Source organism: Brienomyrus brachyistius, chromosome 1 (assembly GCF_023856365.1).
Source record: "Brienomyrus brachyistius isolate T26 chromosome 1, BBRACH_0.4, whole genome shotgun sequence".
Lineage (NCBI taxonomy): Eukaryota > Metazoa > Chordata > Actinopteri > Osteoglossiformes > Mormyridae > Brienomyrus > Brienomyrus brachyistius.
In genome coordinates, this window is record NC_064533.1 from 51326095 (window position 1) to 51346621 (window position 20527).

General features: G+C 41.9%; 1 protein-coding gene across 1 annotated transcript; it reads left to right on the plus strand.

Annotated features, from left to right (window-relative positions):
• The first annotated feature begins 11334 nt into the window (after positions 1 to 11334).
• Positions 11335 to 16453, plus strand: mrpl39 (mitochondrial ribosomal protein L39). Its single transcript, XM_049029393.1, has 10 exons — positions 11335 to 11538; positions 12161 to 12370; positions 12786 to 12925; positions 13614 to 13713; positions 13976 to 14043; positions 14342 to 14454; positions 14621 to 14686; positions 15139 to 15292; positions 15747 to 15794; positions 16019 to 16453. The coding sequence occupies exons 1-10, from the start codon at positions 11487 to 11489 to the stop codon at positions 16115 to 16117; spliced, it is 1050 nt and encodes a 349-aa protein (XP_048885350.1). The 5' UTR covers positions 11335 to 11486; the 3' UTR covers positions 16118 to 16453.
• The last annotated feature ends 4074 nt before the right edge of the window (positions 16454 to 20527 follow it).

The following is a 20527-nucleotide window of genomic DNA, read 5'->3' on the forward strand; positions in this document are numbered from 1 at the left end:
TAACGGGGGAAAAAATAAAATTAAGATGTACATATATCGTGCAGAAATATATGCGTATGACATAAAGTGTTGCCAGGTCCAGCAATCTCCAGCCCAAGGTCTGCTTAAAGTCCGCCCAACGGAAGCTGAAACTAGCCCAGTATTTGAAATCTCAGTATACTGTAACTCAAAGAAATAAACCGGTATTTTGCATGCTGATCACGTTCAAGTATTCAACATTTTAAAACCACCGTGCGCAATTACGTCACACAGACGGACACGCTCCCTTTCCCAGGTTTGCCTACTTTAGTGAGCTGCCTGGAATTAAATCTTATATTCAATTCGAGACAAGTCTGCACGCACATGAAAACGCATTTACATGTATGTAACAGATTTATTACCTTGTAAACAGTATTGAGTTTGCAAATTACCCCAACGCTTCTGACAATTTTAGGTTTATAGTGGAATAATAATATTATAACATTATGAAAGCAGCCCTAAAACCCACAACCAGCTACCTACTAATATTTACCCGCAACTGTATTTTCAAAATAACCCAATTGGTTGGGAAACCGCGGACCTGGCAACTTTGTAAACAAACTTCACTTCGAAACTCGTGAAACTAAAAGAGAACGTATTTCTTTTGTAGTCTGCGCATGCGGCAACCTGACCGGAAGGAGCCCGAGAGCGGCGGGTGGGCCTGAGAAGAGTGGCTGTAGCCGTATAGCATTGAGGTTTGCAGATTATTGCTTTAACTCAGAGTGTTTTTTCGTAATGAATATTTCCTGTAAGTTCGCCACTAACATCGATTGTTTTGGACTCAAAAAACATCATATGGAAAACCTATCTAGACACAAAGGACAAGGACCAACCACAACTAGACACCACTTCCGAAGATGTTTTCAAAAGCTTGCTTTATTTTAAAAACAGGAACGAACAGTCGTGACAAAAAGAAAGGAACACACGTGTTTTGATAAAAAAAAAAATGATAGCAGAATCAGATCCTAATCAGCCACACCACACAAACAACCGACTTAAAACAGTGCGTTGAAATAATTAAGCCTATCATATTAAGGGAGACGCAAAAGACTAAGTTGTTAAAGGGATGTGCAGCTTTCTGGGAAACCTGATTTCAGAGTCTACTGATAGTAATGCCATTGCAACAGTGCCCCCATGTGGTCACATTTCGGAAGCTTTTAAGAATTTCACTGTCACAACACTGCCATCGTGTGGAATGATTCTGAATTGCAGGGACATTTAAAACTTGTCAGTGGAGATAGCTGTAGGAGATGGAAACAAATATTTTCCCTGCATTCTTAATGTTTTTCTCTCTCAATAGCTGCTTATGGTTAGTGGCAAAAACTTTATACTTCTTCCAGGACACTGACAGACAGTTAACGGTGGGAATTATTGAAGAATACAAAATGCTTAACCATCTTCTAAGAAATTTTAGTCACACTTTCCAGTACTCTAAGATTTTGTTTTCTGTAAGTCAGTCACTCCATCCCTCCCAGTCTCTAATTCTTAGTAAAAGAGACATGTACACGCAAACAAATCAACCCGTTACCACCCACAGCCATGTCTGCAAATTTCGAACTATAAAAGTAAACTAAAAAATACATGCAAGCAGTTTCGATTTTATTTTAGGAAGAATTATCAGTGTATTTATCTGAAAGCAGCTACAAACCCATATCTGCATGTTTATCTACAGCAGTTTATTGGGAATGTATCCCTTCAAAGAGGATACAAGGCAGGTGACACTGGGTGAAATGGTCGGCCATCGGGGGCAGCACATCCTCACTCACATAATTGCATAAGACAGGCTTTGGACCGTGGTGGGGGGAAGGGCGCGATTAACCAGAGGAAACACGGGGAGAACATGCCATCTCCACAGTGGGCTGGGTCAGGACACTGGGAGGCGTGAATCCAGCCACATTCATACCTCACATCACACATCTGCATTAATCTACATTACAGTGTTTGGTAGACACTTTTATCTAAAGCAACATACATGATAATTCATTCGTATTAATGTGTGTGGTAATGAAACAGAAGTTAGGACATGCAAAGTACTTAATCTTCATATCAGCCTGAACTGTGATTTTATTTTATACAATAGATCAAGAGACATGTTGTGATAGAGAGGTAACAAATGTTTACCTCTGCTAAGTTCATGGCTGTTATTTTAGATGTTAACACATCGCTTATTTTCCACAAAACCCAATCCAAAAACAAAGCCTCACTTTAAGGCTTCCTGAGCCCTTTGTGATTTTACAAAATGTTAATAGCCTATTGAATGGCACCACTGAACAGCCACCACACCTGGAATAAGTAAGTCCAATAAGTAAGTTTACACCAAGGTGATTGCACAGAACTGTCACAATGGGAAAATAAAGTAATCTTATGCAAAGTATACCTGCTGTATGGGAGGCGATGAACAGAGTGTGGATAACCCAAGGTGAAGATCACGAGGCAATGTGGACAGGCACTGTAGCCTGACAAGCCCAGAAGTGACATTCATGCTGCTTGGAACTGTACACTTACCCACGATTTTTGCTGTGTGTGATGTTCTTCTCTGGTTCACACACTTCACCCAGCCCACATCACACAGCTCAATATATCACTGGAACAAATAAGGTTTAGTAACTTACTTGTTTCAGCAGGGTTCATGTTGGGGATTGAAGCTGCTAAAGAATAAACATATGAAATCTATAATGCTGGTTCATTCATCCCCTACACACCGAGTTTTATGGCTAACGACCCCCCCTCCCCCCATAAGCACAAACACACACACACACTCACCTCCATCACATTCAGTCAGCCACTCTTACCAATCTATGAAATTTTAACACAATCTATACCAAGGGGACCAGTGTACATCTTAACACAAATGCCCCCTGCTGGTCAGCTCTGCAGCGATCACCTACTTGGAGTGCGTTCCGATTTCCTCTTCATTTTTAACAGGCTGAGAGCCGTGTTACTGTTTTGCTATGACAGTAGGGAATTTTTCTAGTGCACTGATCACTCAACTTTGCTTTGCAGTGCTACTGATCTCAAATGTCATTGTGGTCTGATAAAGAATGCTGGAGTTTCCAGGTTAGAGGGAGCTAACAGTAAAGGGACCAAAAAAAAAGTCTCATTTGGTGACTTTTAAAACATTTCACACTTCAGCCCAATATCTCCCTGTAAAAAAAAATACACACGTTGCACGAAGAGAAGGTGACTTCAGGCAGGAGGACTTGCAACACCAATGACAGTGAAAGGCATGCTGGGAAATGTATGCCACTTCCCTGTATGTCAACCAAAGGATCAAGTCCTCCCTACTCATCTTGGTCCTATCTTCTAAAATTCACAAGTAAGAGCTTAATACTCTCCTCCTCCAAATCCTGCCAAAGGAATCCTGCTTGATGGAAATCCGCCCCCCCCTTTGAGTTACTGCACTACCACCCACGCTGATTTCTGTGAAATCCCTGTTAAATATAGACATACGAAAACCCAAGCTACGGCCTGAAACTTCTGATCTGACTGCAGGCGAAATCGCAAGCTATCGGGATTAGTCCATGGTCCGAGTTTGAACAGCTGGTGAAACTGAATGTCAGAAACTTCAGGAAATGTATGTAAAACATGAAAAAAGTTCAGATGATTTTTTGAAGTAGTATAAGAACAAGTGTGGCAGGTTGGAACAGTGGTTAACAGTGTTGGCTCATCCCTGGGTTAAAGTCACCACCAGGACTCCATGTGTTTTGGGGTTTCCTCTGGGTACTCTAGTTCCCCCCACAGTCCAAAAACATGCTGAGGCTATTTGGAATTACCACATTGCCTGTATGTGTGAGTGTGCACTGTGATGAGTTGGTGCGCCATCCTGGGTTTTTCCCTGCATTGTTCCTGTAGGCTCCAGGATTGGCTATGGACGCCCTGCAACCCTGACTAGGACAAGAAGTCTCAGGAAATTGATGGAGCACTAAGACAATCACCCATTAAAATGCCACGTCAAATGTTCTCACTAATTTTAGGAAGCGGTGGGGGTGTCTTTAAGCATTATGCATCTCATTTGCATCCACCGCCAACAGCAGGAGACACTGAGGAGAAACCGACAATCTAGTTTAAGTTTCTGCTCCTGTGGTGATTTCCACTTCTTGGGCAAATTTCCCCAGTCGTAAGTAGATCACATCTTATTCCAGTTAACCGCACACACATACACGCTGGATTTTACTCTTTATCGTTACTGCCCCTGTTGTTATAATTTAGATGAAATAGAAATAATTAACCATTATTTTATTTTTTTAAGTGTAGCTTTAGAGACTTGTCCGTTGCCGAGCGGGGGATGGGAAACAGAAAGTAGAAACCCGGCACCAGGGGAGCGAGGAGGAAGCGACGTCGCCGGCGACCCACGCGCAGCAGACGCGTTCCTGTTTCCAGCCACGAGCTTCGCGAAGCCCGTAGAAATGATCAGTCTGGGTGGAAAAATGCTAAACGCTCCCCCGATTGTGTATGACGTAGTTATAAGAAACCAAGGTGTAGGTGAATTTTTCTGAGGATGATGCACACAGTAGTCACCTATATTAAAATCGTGACTTTGAATATCTGCCAGTGCGAAATGGAAAGTGGGTGCTGTGTAAGGTGCTCAGTTTAGCTTGCCAGTCTTTCAAGTAACAGGATGTTATATATGTGCGTATATAACTTACACATTTTTGTATCTATAAATACTGATTGTTGAAAAGACCCACATTCCTTTTTAGAAATTAGTTAAAAGTGGTCTTCTATTGGATATAAATAATGTAAATAACATTATTGATTAATTAGTGTTTTATATGATGTTTAACACCAATGTTTATTTTAAACAATTTTTTACTGTTTAATTCATTCATCGTAATGTTATATTTTAGTATTTTTAAGAAGGATTGAGTGCCAGTGCTGATCTAGAAATGAATCACGTATTACACGTATTTTCTGCCTCGTTGTCGTGAAGCGTTTTCTGTACAGTTAGGCAGTGCATTGCCGTTAGTAAATTACAGGTTTTGTTATTAGCAAACAGGAGCGCGACTACAGGAAATGTAAGCAGCATGAAAAACACCGACGGGGCCCCGTTCAGCGACCTGTGACAGAGTCCGCGCCGCCGCCCCCCCCGCCCCCCGAGGGAAGTGCCCTCTGGTAAAGGTCCACCGCGTGGCCGATATCCAGAACATGTTAAAAAGCCAGTGAAGATTCATCACGGGACAATGAAAGAGAAAATGATGGTGAGCTAGAGCGAAAGAGAGAGAGTGAAAGATGGAGAAAAGGCCCGTAAATACTTGAGTCATTTATGGCGATGACAGAGAGATATTCAACAGGGGAGGGTCCCACCAGACCTGGGAATTTTCAACAGATCAGCCTTCAGAGGTAGTTACGCTTTGACATTTAGCTTGGATTCTTTCACATTTGCATGGACTGTATTTACAATAGGCTGAGAATCGGCGTGTGGTTGTCCATGCATATTAAAAAAAAAGCTTGTTAAAAACACTATGGAATGTGCCGACGTCCAATTTCAAGATACCGGAATCTTCTGATTGGGTATTGTCTCTTTTTGTCGTACTGCTGTTCACTGAAGGGTCATGTGATTCAGTGATCTAGGATGATTTGTCGGTGATTGATACTCATCTATTTTATTACATGCACAAGATGACCAATCGGGTTACGACACTTATTCTTCCTGGGGAAATTCGAATTGTGACCTATGGCTTCCTTTTTCTCTGTCATGGCACATGTTGCATAAAACTAGAGGAATGACTAGAAGAAGAATCCCAATGAGAGGCTCTGAAAGCCCCATCAGGTTCCTGTAAGAATCATCTCTGGGAAGGCTTCCTCCGCTAGCGACCGACAGGCCTTAGGAGCCAAAACCTTGTTTTAGATCAAGTACATCTCCGCGTACGATCAGGGGTTATCCCTCCTGCTGGCCTAACACAGCCAAACGAAACGTCACCCTTATTCCTGGTGGCCCCAATCATTTAAAAAAGACATTTAAAACATTTTCGCCAGGGTTCGCCCTTAGTGAGCAATGCTAAGGTAGCTGAAGAGGGTCCTTAGTGTTGAACTCTCCTTTAGAGGGGTGATAATGCTTTAAGGTGATTCAACAGAGACAAGGCTTAGGGTGGTGGTGGTGGTGGGGGGGGGGGGGGGGGTCGGGGGTTGGCACAGAAAAGAAATGGCACTTTCTACTTTTTGCAGCCGTCCTTTTCAGTTTTGAGGGGAATTTGGATGAGTCATGGTCAGGACAATATAAAAAGGCAGCAGGTGTGTTTCTGAGTCTTTTACCCTGGAGTCACAGAGCGAGAGAGAACGAGGTGGGAGGATTTGCTGGCTGACTGGAGGACTAAGCTGAGGAGAGAGGAAGCCCCACGCCGGCTGTTCGAAAGACAGGAAGCCGCCGGCGATGCAGACGAAGCAGGTACGCAGACACGCGCGGCTGTCTTTCTCTGCCGGAGGGGGATTTGGGTCTCATTAAGACCAGAGTGCGGTGAACAGACCTCCTGTGGTTCGCCTCACACTCCCGCTGGCTTGTTAGACCACTCCGCAGAGGTTCCGCGAGGTTCCACGAGGTTCAACTCTCGTTGCGTTTCAGGAGGGTTCCTATTTTTCCCTCCTCTAGTCACAGTTGTCGTCATGCTGTGTTGGATTGACATCCTTCACCCTCAGTTCCCCGCTGCCTGTAGATCTGTGCAGCTGACAGGCTGTGTGTTTTAGAAACGCTGATTACTTTCTCATTTGGCATGTCGAAATAGACTGATATAAAATCTGTGTAAATCACAGAGAGAGGAGACAGCTGTCGCTAAAGTGGGTTTGCTAGTACTGTAGCAGCATGGTGTAAGTCTTAGGTGTGATGTCTCATGTAGGGTTAAGGTTAGGTTTAAACGTGGTATTTGCGTTATATACCAGTGATACTGTGCCCTGGGATAAGGAGCAGGTGTTGCGTTAATGGCCATGCCATGTTCACAATACCATTTAACACATGGTAAAAAAAAACAGCACTCAGTCTGATTGGCTGATTTATAAAGAAAGTTGCAATTGAAAGTTCTGGAATTATCACTTTCGTTTTTCACTAACAGTTTTTAAGATGTAGGAACAGTTTTGGTAAAATCCATTTTAGCATGATAGATTTCATACGTTCAGAGTTTAGCTAAAACCTCTCGAAATCCGTTTTGGTAGGTCACTCAAACATTTTGGGATTTAAGTTAAAATCTCCCAGAAGACAGCTTGGCAGGACATTTCAGCACTGAAGTAGAGAAGCATGGAATGAAGTTAGCTAGTATTATGTTGAAAAGTCAAGCCTGCGCTTGCAGGAAGTCGCCGTATTACGAGAAGAGATTCGGTATCCAAGCAAGACTTTTTATTGCAACCTATTTCAGTTTTGTGTCATTTTCCCAGCCATGAGTTATGGGTCACGATAAGATCAGGGGGCACCGCAGCCAGTCCTCTCCCACTGAGGTGGGGAAACTCACGTTTACTCATTTCATGACACCCATGCATCGTGTCAGACTGCCTTTGTCTTGGCACAGTAAGCACCCAGCATCCCCCACCCCCAGACCCTTGCTAGAGGCTCCCCCACCCCCTAGCTGGGGGCAGCCCAGTTCCCCCCACCCCTGCCCAGTCCAGGTTTAATGCTAATCGTGATAGGGGTTGACCATTGGAGGACTCCTGCCCGTTAGCATTAGACCTGTGCCTTGGGTGACCTCGGCATGTGGTGGCTGAACACTGAGCATAGAGGGACCCAGGAGGACATAGATGGCCTGTGTTAAGAGAAGACCTGCTACTGCAGGGACCCAACAGAGATCCAGGTTGCTGGACCATGTGAGCATGTGATATGCACAAATATACTGATCTCCCTTATGTTTTTTAAAAGTGAAGAGTAAAATGAATTAAACAGTCTTTTTTGTGAAATATTTGTTGGCATATTTAAAATATTTCACAGGTTAGTTATCCAGAATTTAGACAGTGGTCTCCATGATTGCATTATTTTTTATATCCTATAGTTTAATATCCTTTGTGTGATTTTCAGTCTCAGACTCATAATTTGTTAGTTCCCCACACAAGATTAAAAAGTAGGGGAGATAGATAGATACTTTCAGTCTGTGGCTCTGAGGTTTTGGCATAATATCCCAGTACAGGTACACCTGGCAGACTCTGTGGACTCTTTTGAAAAACAGTTAGAAACTTTCTTGTTTAATTAGGCTTTCATTTAGATTTTTATTGCTATTGACTGTATTATAATTATCTGTTATCCTTCTTTATGTTTATATTAATGTTTATTTGTTATTACTCCTTTAATTTTCTATTATTGTTCTATTTTATTTTGTTGTACATCACTTTGTGCTAAATGTCTGTAAAAAGTGCTTTTAAAAAATAAACCTCACTTACTCAATTTGTAAATGATTATATAGTCAGTTGGGTAAATAATCATGTGTAGATGGATTGAGGAGTTAAAATAATAAAATAACTGGGGAGTTTATACAGAGTCTGTCTGCTACAGCCTCACCAGTGTGGTTTTCCTGGGTTATGAAGGTCTCTGCCAACACCAAGGAGTTTCAATTGCTGCGGAAGTTCCAATCGTCCAGCGTCTGTGGTCTGAGTCCTGCTCCATGGGCCAACGCCAGTGGGCAGATGTCACCATAAGCCTGGGGTCACACATAAGCATGCTGTATTTGGTCTGGGGGAGGTTAATGCTGTCCATGACTGGGGTCTTCAGAGTACTGACCCCAGCGTAGCAGCGTTTTCCTTTCCAGGCTTAGACGCATCTCAGGTCTCCACCTCCGACTTCTTGTTCGGAACTTTGGGGTCAGCCAATGTCCCCAGAGCAGTTGGGCTTAAGGTCTTTGCTCAGTGACCCAACGGTGATATGATTTGAACCCATGACCATCCTGACCAGATCCGTAACCTGTTGAGTCACTCCACTCAGCTCTCACCATGCGACCTCTCAGTCCTCCCACTTTGTGATGTCACTGTGTGATATGACTGACTATCAATAAAATATTCAACTAAAATTTCTTCTGAGTGTTTTTCTCACGTGGCGCAATGGAGGTTATGCTGTCTGTCAAGCTCAGATTAGCTTGTTCTCCAAGGTAGTTCCAGAAGGGGTGTCAGGCACCATTATACCCAGTCGTTTGATATTTATGTATTAATGGAGTGTATATTAATTAATTTATTGTAGCTTGATGACAACCTACAGGTGTTATGACTGTTAGAACTGTTATAAAGTCAGCAGTTCATTCAAGGTTTCGAAGCTCAAACTGAGAAATTGTTAATTACTATTGGCAATGCAATGGAATCTTTCACTGATTGGGTTCTTTGATTAATAATGCTTCGGTAAATGTTAACTATAAAAGCTGATAATGTTTAAGTTAGAGGTGGCATTGTGGGTGACGGAGGGAGGCCAGCCAGCAGATTTATATGGGACAGGATATGAACGAGGGAAGGGGAGGGGAGGGGGGCACCACACCGTCCTCTCGGACACACCCTATACATGACATCCTACTCATTTCATTTCACAGTTATGCATCATCTCGTACTGCCTTTGCCCATTAAGGACTCTGAACCCCCCACCTCAGACTCCTACCAGCTGCTTTACACGCTCATGGTTGTGTGTGTTTGTGTGTGATGAAGGTTGTGTATATACTACATTGTGAGGACATTTGATAAAAACCTGTTGTTTTGACATTGCGGGGACCATTCCTTTTGGTCCCCCAGAAGGATAACCTCAAATTTATAAAAATGTGTGGATGCAATCAAAAAGGTAAACATTCCAAAGTATTTAGTGTGGATACTTTTGTTAAGGTTAGGGCTGGGTAGGGGTTAAGGGTGTCATGACTGGGATTAGGGTTTTACTATAGAAATGAATGGAAGGTCTCCATTTAGACAGGTACACCAACATGCATGTGTGTGTATTTGTGTTTTTTAACTGCTTATCCTAGCTTGGGTCATATGGGGATGGAGCCTGTAAGAGACAGGAAAACACCCTGAATAGGATTCTTGTGCATTCATAGAAGACAGGAAAGACCAGTTAACTGTATGTTTTGATGAGAGGATACTGGAGAACCCAGAGGAAACCAGTGTGGCCGTTGATGAAAAGGCAAACACCAAACACAAGGACCTGAGGCTTGTTTGAAACTAATCATCATGATAAAAATTATATCAGCACAATTTGAACTAGGGATGAATAAAGCTTGTTAACTTTTACAATTTTCTCTGGCCAAGATATGTGGACAGATACCATCATCATTAGGCTATATACACTGAAGAACCAAAACATTACGATCACTCCCACGTAAAGTGCATCATGTCAGCTGTCTAGTAAAAACGGTGCTTATCAAGGAGGGATGTATCGGATGGTAAGACAACATTTGGCACTTGCAATCGACGTGTTGAATGAAGAAGGAACGGGCAGAGATGAAGAGCTGAGCGACTTTGATGAGAGCCAAGTCATGACTGGGTCAGAGAGCTTCCCAAAATGGCAATGCTTGTGGGGGGGTTCAGGGTCAGCTGTGGTGAGTGCATAGTGAGAGTGATCTGTGGAAGGAAAAACCACGAACGCTGACAGGACTTATCAATGCAGGATGTGAAAGAAGGCTATTCCATCTGATACAAGTTAACTAAAGGGCTACTGTGGCAGAAGTAACAGATAATTTTGATGAGGATCACAGCACATATGGCACTGAGTTATGTGTGTATGGGGCTATGTAGACACAAGCCGGTCAGAGTGTCCATGCTGACGACTGTCCACTGCTGGAAGTGTCTACAATGGGTACACAAGCATTGGAAAGGGACAATGGAGCAATGGAATGAGGCTGCATTGTCTGGTGAATCCAGTTTTCCATTGTTTCATGTAGACCAGTGTTTCCCAAACGACCTGTAAAGTATTTTAAGCTCCTGATGACTTGGGTCAGGTGTTCAGGGAGCTGGGATAAAAACAAAAATGTGGATCTGTCCAGTGTGCTGTGAGGACTGGTTTGGGAAACACTGATGCAAGTAGCTGAATATGGTAATAAGTGTTTATGGCAATATATATATAATTTATGATTTTGGAATGATTTATATAGAAAAGATTAATGAAAAAACGTCATATCCTGTGGCGCAAATGAACGATATCTTTAACTAACATAGAACAAGACTCAGGATTGAATATGCAGTTATGATAAATTATCAGATGAATCCATGCATATACATAGAATACACATTTAGCCATTTTTAAAAATACATTTGCCATTAAATTCTCTTCAAACTAGTAACACCTGATTTCATTCATTCATGAGGTATACAATTATATTAAACAATAAATCGGCTATATGGCATTTAGTAGCCTAAAAGGTATTCGGAACGTTTATGTCCGCATCTTCAGTTCAGGACGGACACCATTAAACGGCGCGCAGAAGACCGAAGAAGGTGAGGCGGCGCATGACTTGATTTCACATTTGATACCGTTTGCAAGTTGAAGAGCGATACCGTCTTTCAGCTATAAACACCTGTGTTTAAAAGCCAAGATGCCGGGATCGGCCATGGCGTGTAGATCTATGTGTGAAGTGTTCGTCCGTCGTGAGTACACAATTCCTTGTCATCACTTTCTCCAGTGCCACGGTTTTCTAGCATAGCTGACCTTGGTCTGGCAAAGACAAGATTTCCGTGACAGTGTATCTATTATATACAATTATTTATTATTGGAAGTATTATTGATGTTTAATGTTACTGTCAGTCAGTAACAGGAAGTATACAGACATCTCTATTTTTAATTCAAAATACATTAAATCCGATGTAAATTTCATAAGGTTCATAAGGTGGTAATTATGAATACTGTAATACTAATTCCAACGTGTCATTTCAGTGACATATGATTATCAGTTAAATTCACATGGATAGTAATAAAAGCAAATAAAAAAAGGGTTTTAATGTATTTAATTTGCAGCTTCAAAAATGGTTAAGAGCCTCAATAAAAACAACTACGAAGGCTTTATACCATTGATTCATTAGAAATTAATAAAAAAATCCTGATTTATGAATGGGTAGAAGTGTGATTTTATTTGCTTTAAAATAATAAAATAAATAAAATTTAAATTTTAACTTAAATATGCCATCTAGCTGGCTTCTAGGGAGATTCTCTTTATAGTGATGGAGCGTTTGGAGTGAAGAGGAAAAATGTTAATGTCTCTTCCTCCAACAGGAATGGCATCCACGGCAACGGCGGCTGTGCGACCCTCGGCCACTGAGCTGCGTGCCCTGCGCAGTGCCCTGTTCGCGAAGGAGCAGGCTAGACAGCGCGCTCTCATCACACGCACAGAGAAGATAGAGGTTACGCTGCAGGTGCCCGGCCAGCAGGGGACACTGCTCATCATGAACAAGGACATCTCCACGCCACACTGCTGTGCTCGTCGTGAGTATGGGGGGGAGCGGGGAAGCAGGGGCTGTAACATAGACAGTATGAGGTGGTGAGGGGGCACAGGTGCTCTCTAGTGTAATTTCTGCTGGAGGTGGTGTTTAGCTCAATGAATAGAAAACACTGTGCCTGTTACCACAAGGTTGTTGGTTTGAATCCCATAGTCTGCAGAGTGTTTTTACTGTTGAGAGCATAAGCAAGATCCTTAATGTGACCCTGCTTTTAAGTGTGGTAAACACATCAGCTAAATAACTAAAAATGTAAAAAATACCCCACGTGCGTGGACACCCACGTGGGGTATTTTATACTGGATGTTTTCATCTTTGGATTGTAATTAGCAGGTGGAATTGTAACAGAATGGTATTTGATGTTTAGATTTAACTCCTCCCCCCCCGACCTGTTTCCCTTGAAGACCTGACAGAGTGGCACGTTAACAGCTCGGCTCTGGCCCTGGTGGATGGAGAGCCTTGGCCAATGCACCAGCCCCTCACCCACTCCTGTTCTCTGTCGCTGCTTCATTTCAAGATGGAGGAGCCCCATGATGTGAACAAGGTATCAACCAGCTCTCTCTCTCCGTCTCAGAACTCAGAAACGGCAAACACCGGTTAATACCAAGAATCCTGTATCAAAAGTTTAAAAATACAAACATCAGCCACAAAGAATGTGATATTATTATTATTATTATTATTATTATTAATAGGGGTTTATAACTGAACATCGGAGGTGGATAGTTCCAGGTCCAGAAATATCCAGACTGAAATTTCATTTTAACCAACCAATTGAGTATTTACATTATTCGTACATCAGGTCACAGAGGACTGGTTGGTTGAAACAAAACCTCGATTTAGATTTGTACTTTCTGGACCTTAATTATTCACCTTTGCTAACCATAGATGCATATGTTAATATTACTGAGCTGCTCTGTCTCTCTGTCAGTCTGCGATGTACAGCTGCAGATTAAGCTGTCCATTCTGCATCGTCCTGCTCTTAAGAGGCTCTTCTCTTTTCACTCATTGTAATGTTTTAATTTGCACTCCTTCCTCCTCCTGGTTTGTTCCTGACTGTTAGGACGTTACTGCTGACGCCTCCCAATCCCTCTCGTTTCCTTTGGTCTAACAGCCAGCTTGCTGCCAACTTTGTTTCCAGTTAGAATTCTGGTGCCGTTTCACTGCTGGTTTTAGCTGTCTGCCTGTTTCTGTGTTACTGGGATGTCAGCAGAGGGCGCCATCTCTTTCCCCAGGCATACTGGCGCTCGTGTGCCGCCCTGCTCGGCCAGGTGCTTCAGAACGCCTTCAAGGAAGAATTCGCTGTGGACCTTTTGAGAAGCCCAGAGCTACCAGGTATTATAGAGTGCAGTGATGCGTCTGGCGCACAGACGATATACAGACCTGCCTACTGGGGGCAGTGCCATAAAGAAACCTGTTCAGGTGCCCAGGTTACAGGATGTGCTACTCCTGTGCCATACTAGCTTGCCATTGGCCAGAAGATGTAATAAATGTAATAAATGCATGATGCGAGTATATAAACATGAGTATCAGCCTATAGTGTAAGCAGTGACCCGGACCTGCTGTTTCCTTGACTTACCGGTACGTGTCTCTGCAGTGACTTCAGGAGCTTTTTGTTGCGATATTGTCCTGGATCCACGGTTAGAATCCTGGGTGCCGTCAAAGGTGAGAGCTTCAGGAAGTCAGTCTCCACAAAGGTCTCAAAGGGGCTGTCATTAGGTCCAGAACCTTGGGTCAGAGATGTTGTGCCTCTTTAGGTGGTGAACTTGTGTGTGTATATAGCCAGATCTATCTATCTATCTATCTATCTGTCTATCTGTCTGTCTGTCTATCTATCTATCTATCACTTTAAAAGTAGATAGATAGATAGATAGATAGATAGATAGATCTGGCTATACACAACAGCGAGGCTTTTTTCCATTTTGTGTTTCTGACTGATTGGACCGGTGGGTGACGGATACAGGAAGCGCTTCGCTCCCTGACCCGGGATGCCCACCAGCTCATCCAGCGGAATCTGCCCTGGGAACCTCTGCAGGTGTCGCCCTCTGTGGCCTTGGAGGTCTTTGTGCACAGCAGGTAATTTTCCGTGACCTCGGCTTTGCTTATAATATCCATCGCCTACTTAGCACTGCTTCCTTTCCACAGACGTTGGTCCTCCCCCCTGAAAAGGAAATTGACTGAAATTTTGCACATATGATGGAAACATTTTTTTTTTCTCTCCCTTCAAATGCTTTTGTCTCAGCTGTAAGCAGAAAGAGGTGGAAGACAGAGCAGTGGAGAGTGGAAACGGTTTAGTTACTCTGTACAGGTCAGTCTGGGATTGTTGGTCCCTAAACGTGCCCCGTCTACACCGTGCAGACACTCCCCAAGTCATGATGGTGATACATAAACCTGGTTTAAGGCGAAAATGCATTTTAATACACTGCACCTAACCTAACAAACATCATAGCCTAGCCTAGCCTACCTTAAACATGCTGAAACACTTACATTAACCTACAGTTGGGCAAAATACTTAACACAACACCAATTTTATAATAAAGTGTTGAATATCTCATGTAATTTGAGTAATATACTGAAAGTGAAAAACCGATTAGAATTGGACCACATTTTAAAATCAAAATATCGCAACATGAACCATCGTAACCTCAGTAGTGTCTGTAATGCCTTTGTGTGCCTGCTAGTTACGGTGATCTTTGTTACTGTGGGACCTGTCCCTTCTATCCACATTACGGACCCTGCCTTTCCTGTTGTGTCTCTCAGGTGTGGGGACCATGTGCTGCTGAGTGGAGGCCCCCTGGTGGCCAGGACGGGCCTATGCTCTCAGTATGAAGTGACCGCGATCCACAGTCTGGGCCAGACGGAACTGGGACTGTATCGGCGAGCACAGGGGCTCTCTCTGCCCCTGCAGCTGCAGGTGAGCAGTAACGCGGCTTCAATTAGAGTTCATTATTAATGATGGTAATGTTAAATACATAATAATCTTGTATAGTACTTTTCATACAAGGAAGGCAACTTAAAGTGCTTCACATATGAGATATAAATAAATAGAAATAAAATCAGACAGAGAAGTTACTAAGATACATATCGATGACGTTATAGAAGGATGGGATAAGTCTAAAGCAAGTAGTAAAATGTAAAATAAATTAAAAATATTATGAATTAAAGCTAAATTTAAATAAAAATATAAATATAAAAGATTAACGTTATAATAGTATAAGTTACAATTGGAAATATATTGAAATATGAAATACTTTGTCTTAAAGACAAGTGTCAAGAATGACATTACTGACTATATGCTTTATGCATGCTTATTAAAAGGCTGATCAGTTTTCTTTTTTGTGTGATGAGCCTTACATATGTCTTTTCAGGCTCAGCACACTGTATGGCGGAGGCTGAGGGAGAGAGCCGAGCGCTTGGTGAGATAATCTTTCGTTTAATTTGACTTCACTGGCCGACAGGTGACTCGGCATGCCCGGCTCTCTCCTTTTGCACAGCTGTTTGTTTTTTATGCGGGCAGTTTGGGGTCATGTGCTGTGATCAGGGATGCTGCCATGGGGCCCTGACAGTATTCTGCCTGGCTGAGAGAACAGCGGGAGTCCGGAAATGCAGCCTCCATATTCCTGTCCTTGTCTGTCTTCAGGTGGAGGTGCCTGCATCCCCAGAGTCAGCAGCTGTAGTGGAGGTTCCTGGTTCTGAAGTCCAGCAATCCCAGAATGCTCCTTCCCCAGCTCAGCAGTGATGTCACCTCTTGCTCCTGACATGTCTATGTCTGTGTCTGCAACAAAAGTGGGGAAAATGTTCGCGTTTTCCTCTGTGTCCATCTGCTTTCTGACCAATACACTCATTTATGGACAGTCTGGATTCTTTCACTTTGATAAATGAACCCAAATAAAGTGAATTATATTTTTATTTTGTATTTGTTTTGCATGTAAAAAATTGTGAAAATTGCTCACAAATGTATATTGTAAATCAAGCAGTATGAAACATTTTGTTCTACAGAATATTTCAGAGTTCTTGAGACGATCTTCTGTTTCAAAGAACGCTTTTGGAGAAATAAAATGACTTTTGAAACCTACATCCATGTTGAAAAACAATGTGATTTGATTACTATTCTGTTAATTGTCATTCTCATAGTTGTTAACTGGGTCAATATATAATTGTGGGAGATTTTGAGTTTGAATAATTCTGGGAAAAATATATTTATTTACAAAATATTATCTTCCCTGATAAATCATCCCTGAAATATTTTGTTTTTAGTCATTGCCAAGCTCAGGCATAATTGATTTCAGATATTTAGTTTTAAAAACAAGAAGTTTACTCATTATTTGGTCAACTATGTTACGGACAAAACCTATAAGTTTTAACTTTAAGTAAATGTCAGACATTTAAAAAAATCATTACTCTTGGAAGAATATGTGTCTATTTACCTACCTTTTCAATTAAAATACCCAATTAATTAAGAAAATACACATTTTGTTCAATTGAAACCCCAAATTTCAAGTACTGAAGTAACCGGTCTGTATATTTTGTTTTCAAACTGCTTGATTCATGATAATTTTCTTGATGAAATTATGCTGAGGTATATATTTGACAGCTACTCGGTTTCTAAATATTTACTTGGAGATTAGGGAACCATTGAAATACATATATTTTTTAAAAAACATAATGGTAACTTAATTGACAGCCCAGTATCATAGTTGACAAAAGTAACATAGTTGACTGGACATGACAAAGTAGGGTGATGTATTTAACAAAAACAATCCTAAACTATATCAATTATTATATGTTAGCTAATCTTTTACTGCATTTAATCAAGACCTGTTGAATATTTCATGACATAAAGGAGAAATACAGACACACATCAGTTTACAAGGATCAATCACAACTTTATTAACAAGCACATATATAATAAGCAAGAGATCCTAACATAGAAAACAACAACAACAAAAGTATCAAAAACAGCACTTACACAAAAATTCCACCATGTAAACATTTTGAAAATCTTGTTTGTGGAATGAAATACAGTAGTGCATTGTATTGAACAAAAAATTATAGTGCACTGCAATAAGTAACAATAACCAAATAGTGTTTTATTCTGTTGGTTAACAGAATAAGTGTGCTGCATTGGATCAAAATTTTAATTGTGCAAACTGTTGTATCTCAAAAACATTCATATGTCAGAACCGAAGTAAAACATTGGCATACCCTCCAACTTCCAGGCACCCATGAAACCGGTGGAGACAGAACACACTCCCCATTTTCTAACCCAAGAACATGGCCAATTATGGTTTGTTTTTCAATGACTTTGTCAAGCTCAATCAAGTAATCTTTGAGTGTGTGTGTGTGTGTGTGTGTGTGTCTTTATCTGTGCGTGTGTGTATATCAGAGGTGTATAGTCCAGGTGCCAGAAAGTAGAAATCCTGTCCAGCAGCTGTTCCAACCACACTAAACCAGCTCCTCTACCAGGTATGAGCTCGTTAGTGAAAACACCTGTTCTAGATGTAGAGGCAGATCCAAAAACATGGCAGGAATTTTACTTTCTGGCACCTGGACTATACACGTCTGGTGTCTATATGTGTGTGTGCTTGACCGTGTGCTTGTGCCACGTGTTTGTTAGCGTGTGTGTGTGTGTGTGTGCGCATGTCCTTAGCCATGAAGATATGATTTGGCAATATCTTCCCACACATCTCTTTTTATTTCAACATGACGTGCTGTCACGTGCTGTGGGGCAGGAATCAACCTGAGCACATCCTCAAATGGATACCAGAGCGCATCCTCTCGCATTGGCCAGTAGTAACGATTGTGTCCCACTCTGTGCATGCACTTAACATGAACATGTGTCTCACTCACTTCAACAATGGTTCCAGGGTAAACCTCATCGTCATATCTGATGACACACCACTGACCAACAATGTCATCTCTATCCCACTGTACTTCAAGGTCTGGTTGTTCTTGGTGCAATGCAGGAACAGCAGAGTTGACTTTGAAGTCGAAGGCCTGAGCTTGGTAACACTGACATTGCAGAATCTGCCTTGTTGAACACAGGCAGCTCACATCACGGTATGTCAGTTTCCCTGGTGCTTGCGTGATGACCTGGTGAATCCGCATAGTGCATGGTACAGTGGGGAGTCGTTGTGGCATCTGCTGTATGGCCTTTTCCACTGTAGCCTCTTCAATGTAGAAGATCTTGACAGCTGTATTGGTGTTTACCAATGCATTGAAAAGATGTTTAGCAGTGGAAATGTCTTCACCTTGGCTCACCAATCTGTCAGCTGTTCTCTTCAGAAGGCCTCCTACCCCATCGGGGGCACCCTTTCCGTGACTGGCCTGTTTCTTTCTGCGTCTGGTCTGTTCCTGGGCTCTTCTCCAGGCCTTTCTCTTTGCACGTTTTTCCCTCTCACTCTGTTCAGATATGGGCTTATAGTATGCACCTTGCTCCCTCTTTTCTCTCCATTTCTGCCGGCCTTTTGCCAAGTATGCCTCCCTTTTTGCAGGATCAGCATCTCGCCGTGCACGGTATCGGTATCGGCGCTGCTTTTCTGCAGCAGATAATCGTGGCATTTGCCTGAAAACAAGTTTACTTTTATAATATTTATTGCAAAGTATTTTATAGTTACTGTACAATTAGAATATTAAATGAACTCCTGAAAACCATAAGAACATGTCATGAATGTCAACTATGTTACTCTTGGTCAACTAAGTTACCTTTGCAGAGTAACATAGGTGACTGGTAACCTAGTTGACATTTTTGCTGTTTTTAGGGATAAAATCAAAATGGTTGCCTAGCACCAGACACCACATGGCATTTTACAGAGAGGTTCTTCTAAATATTATATGTACAACTGAGTAAAATTGAAATTCAAAGTTATTTATGAATTCATTGTAGTAACATTGTTGACATATGATAAGTACACATTTGCCCCAAGCACTACTTTAGGTGAAATAACTGAAAATGTGGAGGGAGAACATACCTTGGAGTCTTGCTAGTTTTATCTTCAGGAGGAAATGACATGATGTGGAGCAGGTCATGTGATTTGGAAAACACACTCTTCCTTGAGGGGTGTATTTGCTATGGGTAACTTAGATGACAGCGACTTCTCGGACACATATTCAATTTGTCAATTTCCATTGAAAATGTGACATATTGCCCAAAAAGACACATTGTTCAAAATTACCTCAACTTAATGTAAATAATATAATTAAAACTGTTTTTAAATAAGTTTTTAAAATGTTTTTTTAGGTAATGAGATTGTGGTTGCAATTCATTTCGGACGGTTATTTAGTTGACATTTTAGGGATATCTAGTAAATTTTTATAAATAAATGATTATTTCCATAATAATTAACTATGGAATTTGTAAAGACAAGATAATGAAGAACACTGAAGACTTTTAAAATTTTATTTTAATAAGCATGTTTGCGAGATAAATCTCATGGACATGAAAACTCCCTCAATTATATATTGACCCAACTGCATCTATATGCACCTATACTATATTATGGGGTGGGGGGTGTAATTTCTGTGTCAAGCATGAACCTTGGTGGTTCTGTCATCGTGGAAATGTGTCTGAACCAGCTGTGTGGTTAAAACTCAGGCGGGGGTGTCCAAACCCAGTTGAAGTATTTCTGCGTGTGTTAGGAGGGCTGGGGTCAGGAGAGGGGGGGCTGTTGTAAGCTGTCAGCAGTCCTGGCTTCTGCTCACACAGTGGCCCTGTTGTGTTTGAGTCGACGTCCAGCACAGCTGTGTCACCAAGCAGCTGGGGCTGGTGGGGTGAGGGACAGGTGGAGTGGGGGGGTGGGCAGCACGTTCAAATCAGGGGTCTTTAACAGGCGGCCCCTTTACGGCTGTTAGGTCTGAGAAGTGGATTTTTATTAGAACTTTCCATAAATTCAAAGGTGACATGTCAGCAATTCCAGCCAGTTTCTTTCACATCTCTATCTGGAAATCTGGTTGAGGGTATTTGCAGGAGTGTCCACCTGCCTGCATTTGTCTTTGAACCATGAAACTGTTCCCCCAAACCTGTGGTTTAATGCAGTATTTGTAGTGATTAGGCTTGGATTAAAACCCATCAAAATAACAGTCATTATTGGCTTGTTCATAATTCCAGATTGCACGTAATTGGCCAAGGGGCTGGAATTAGCAATGAGTT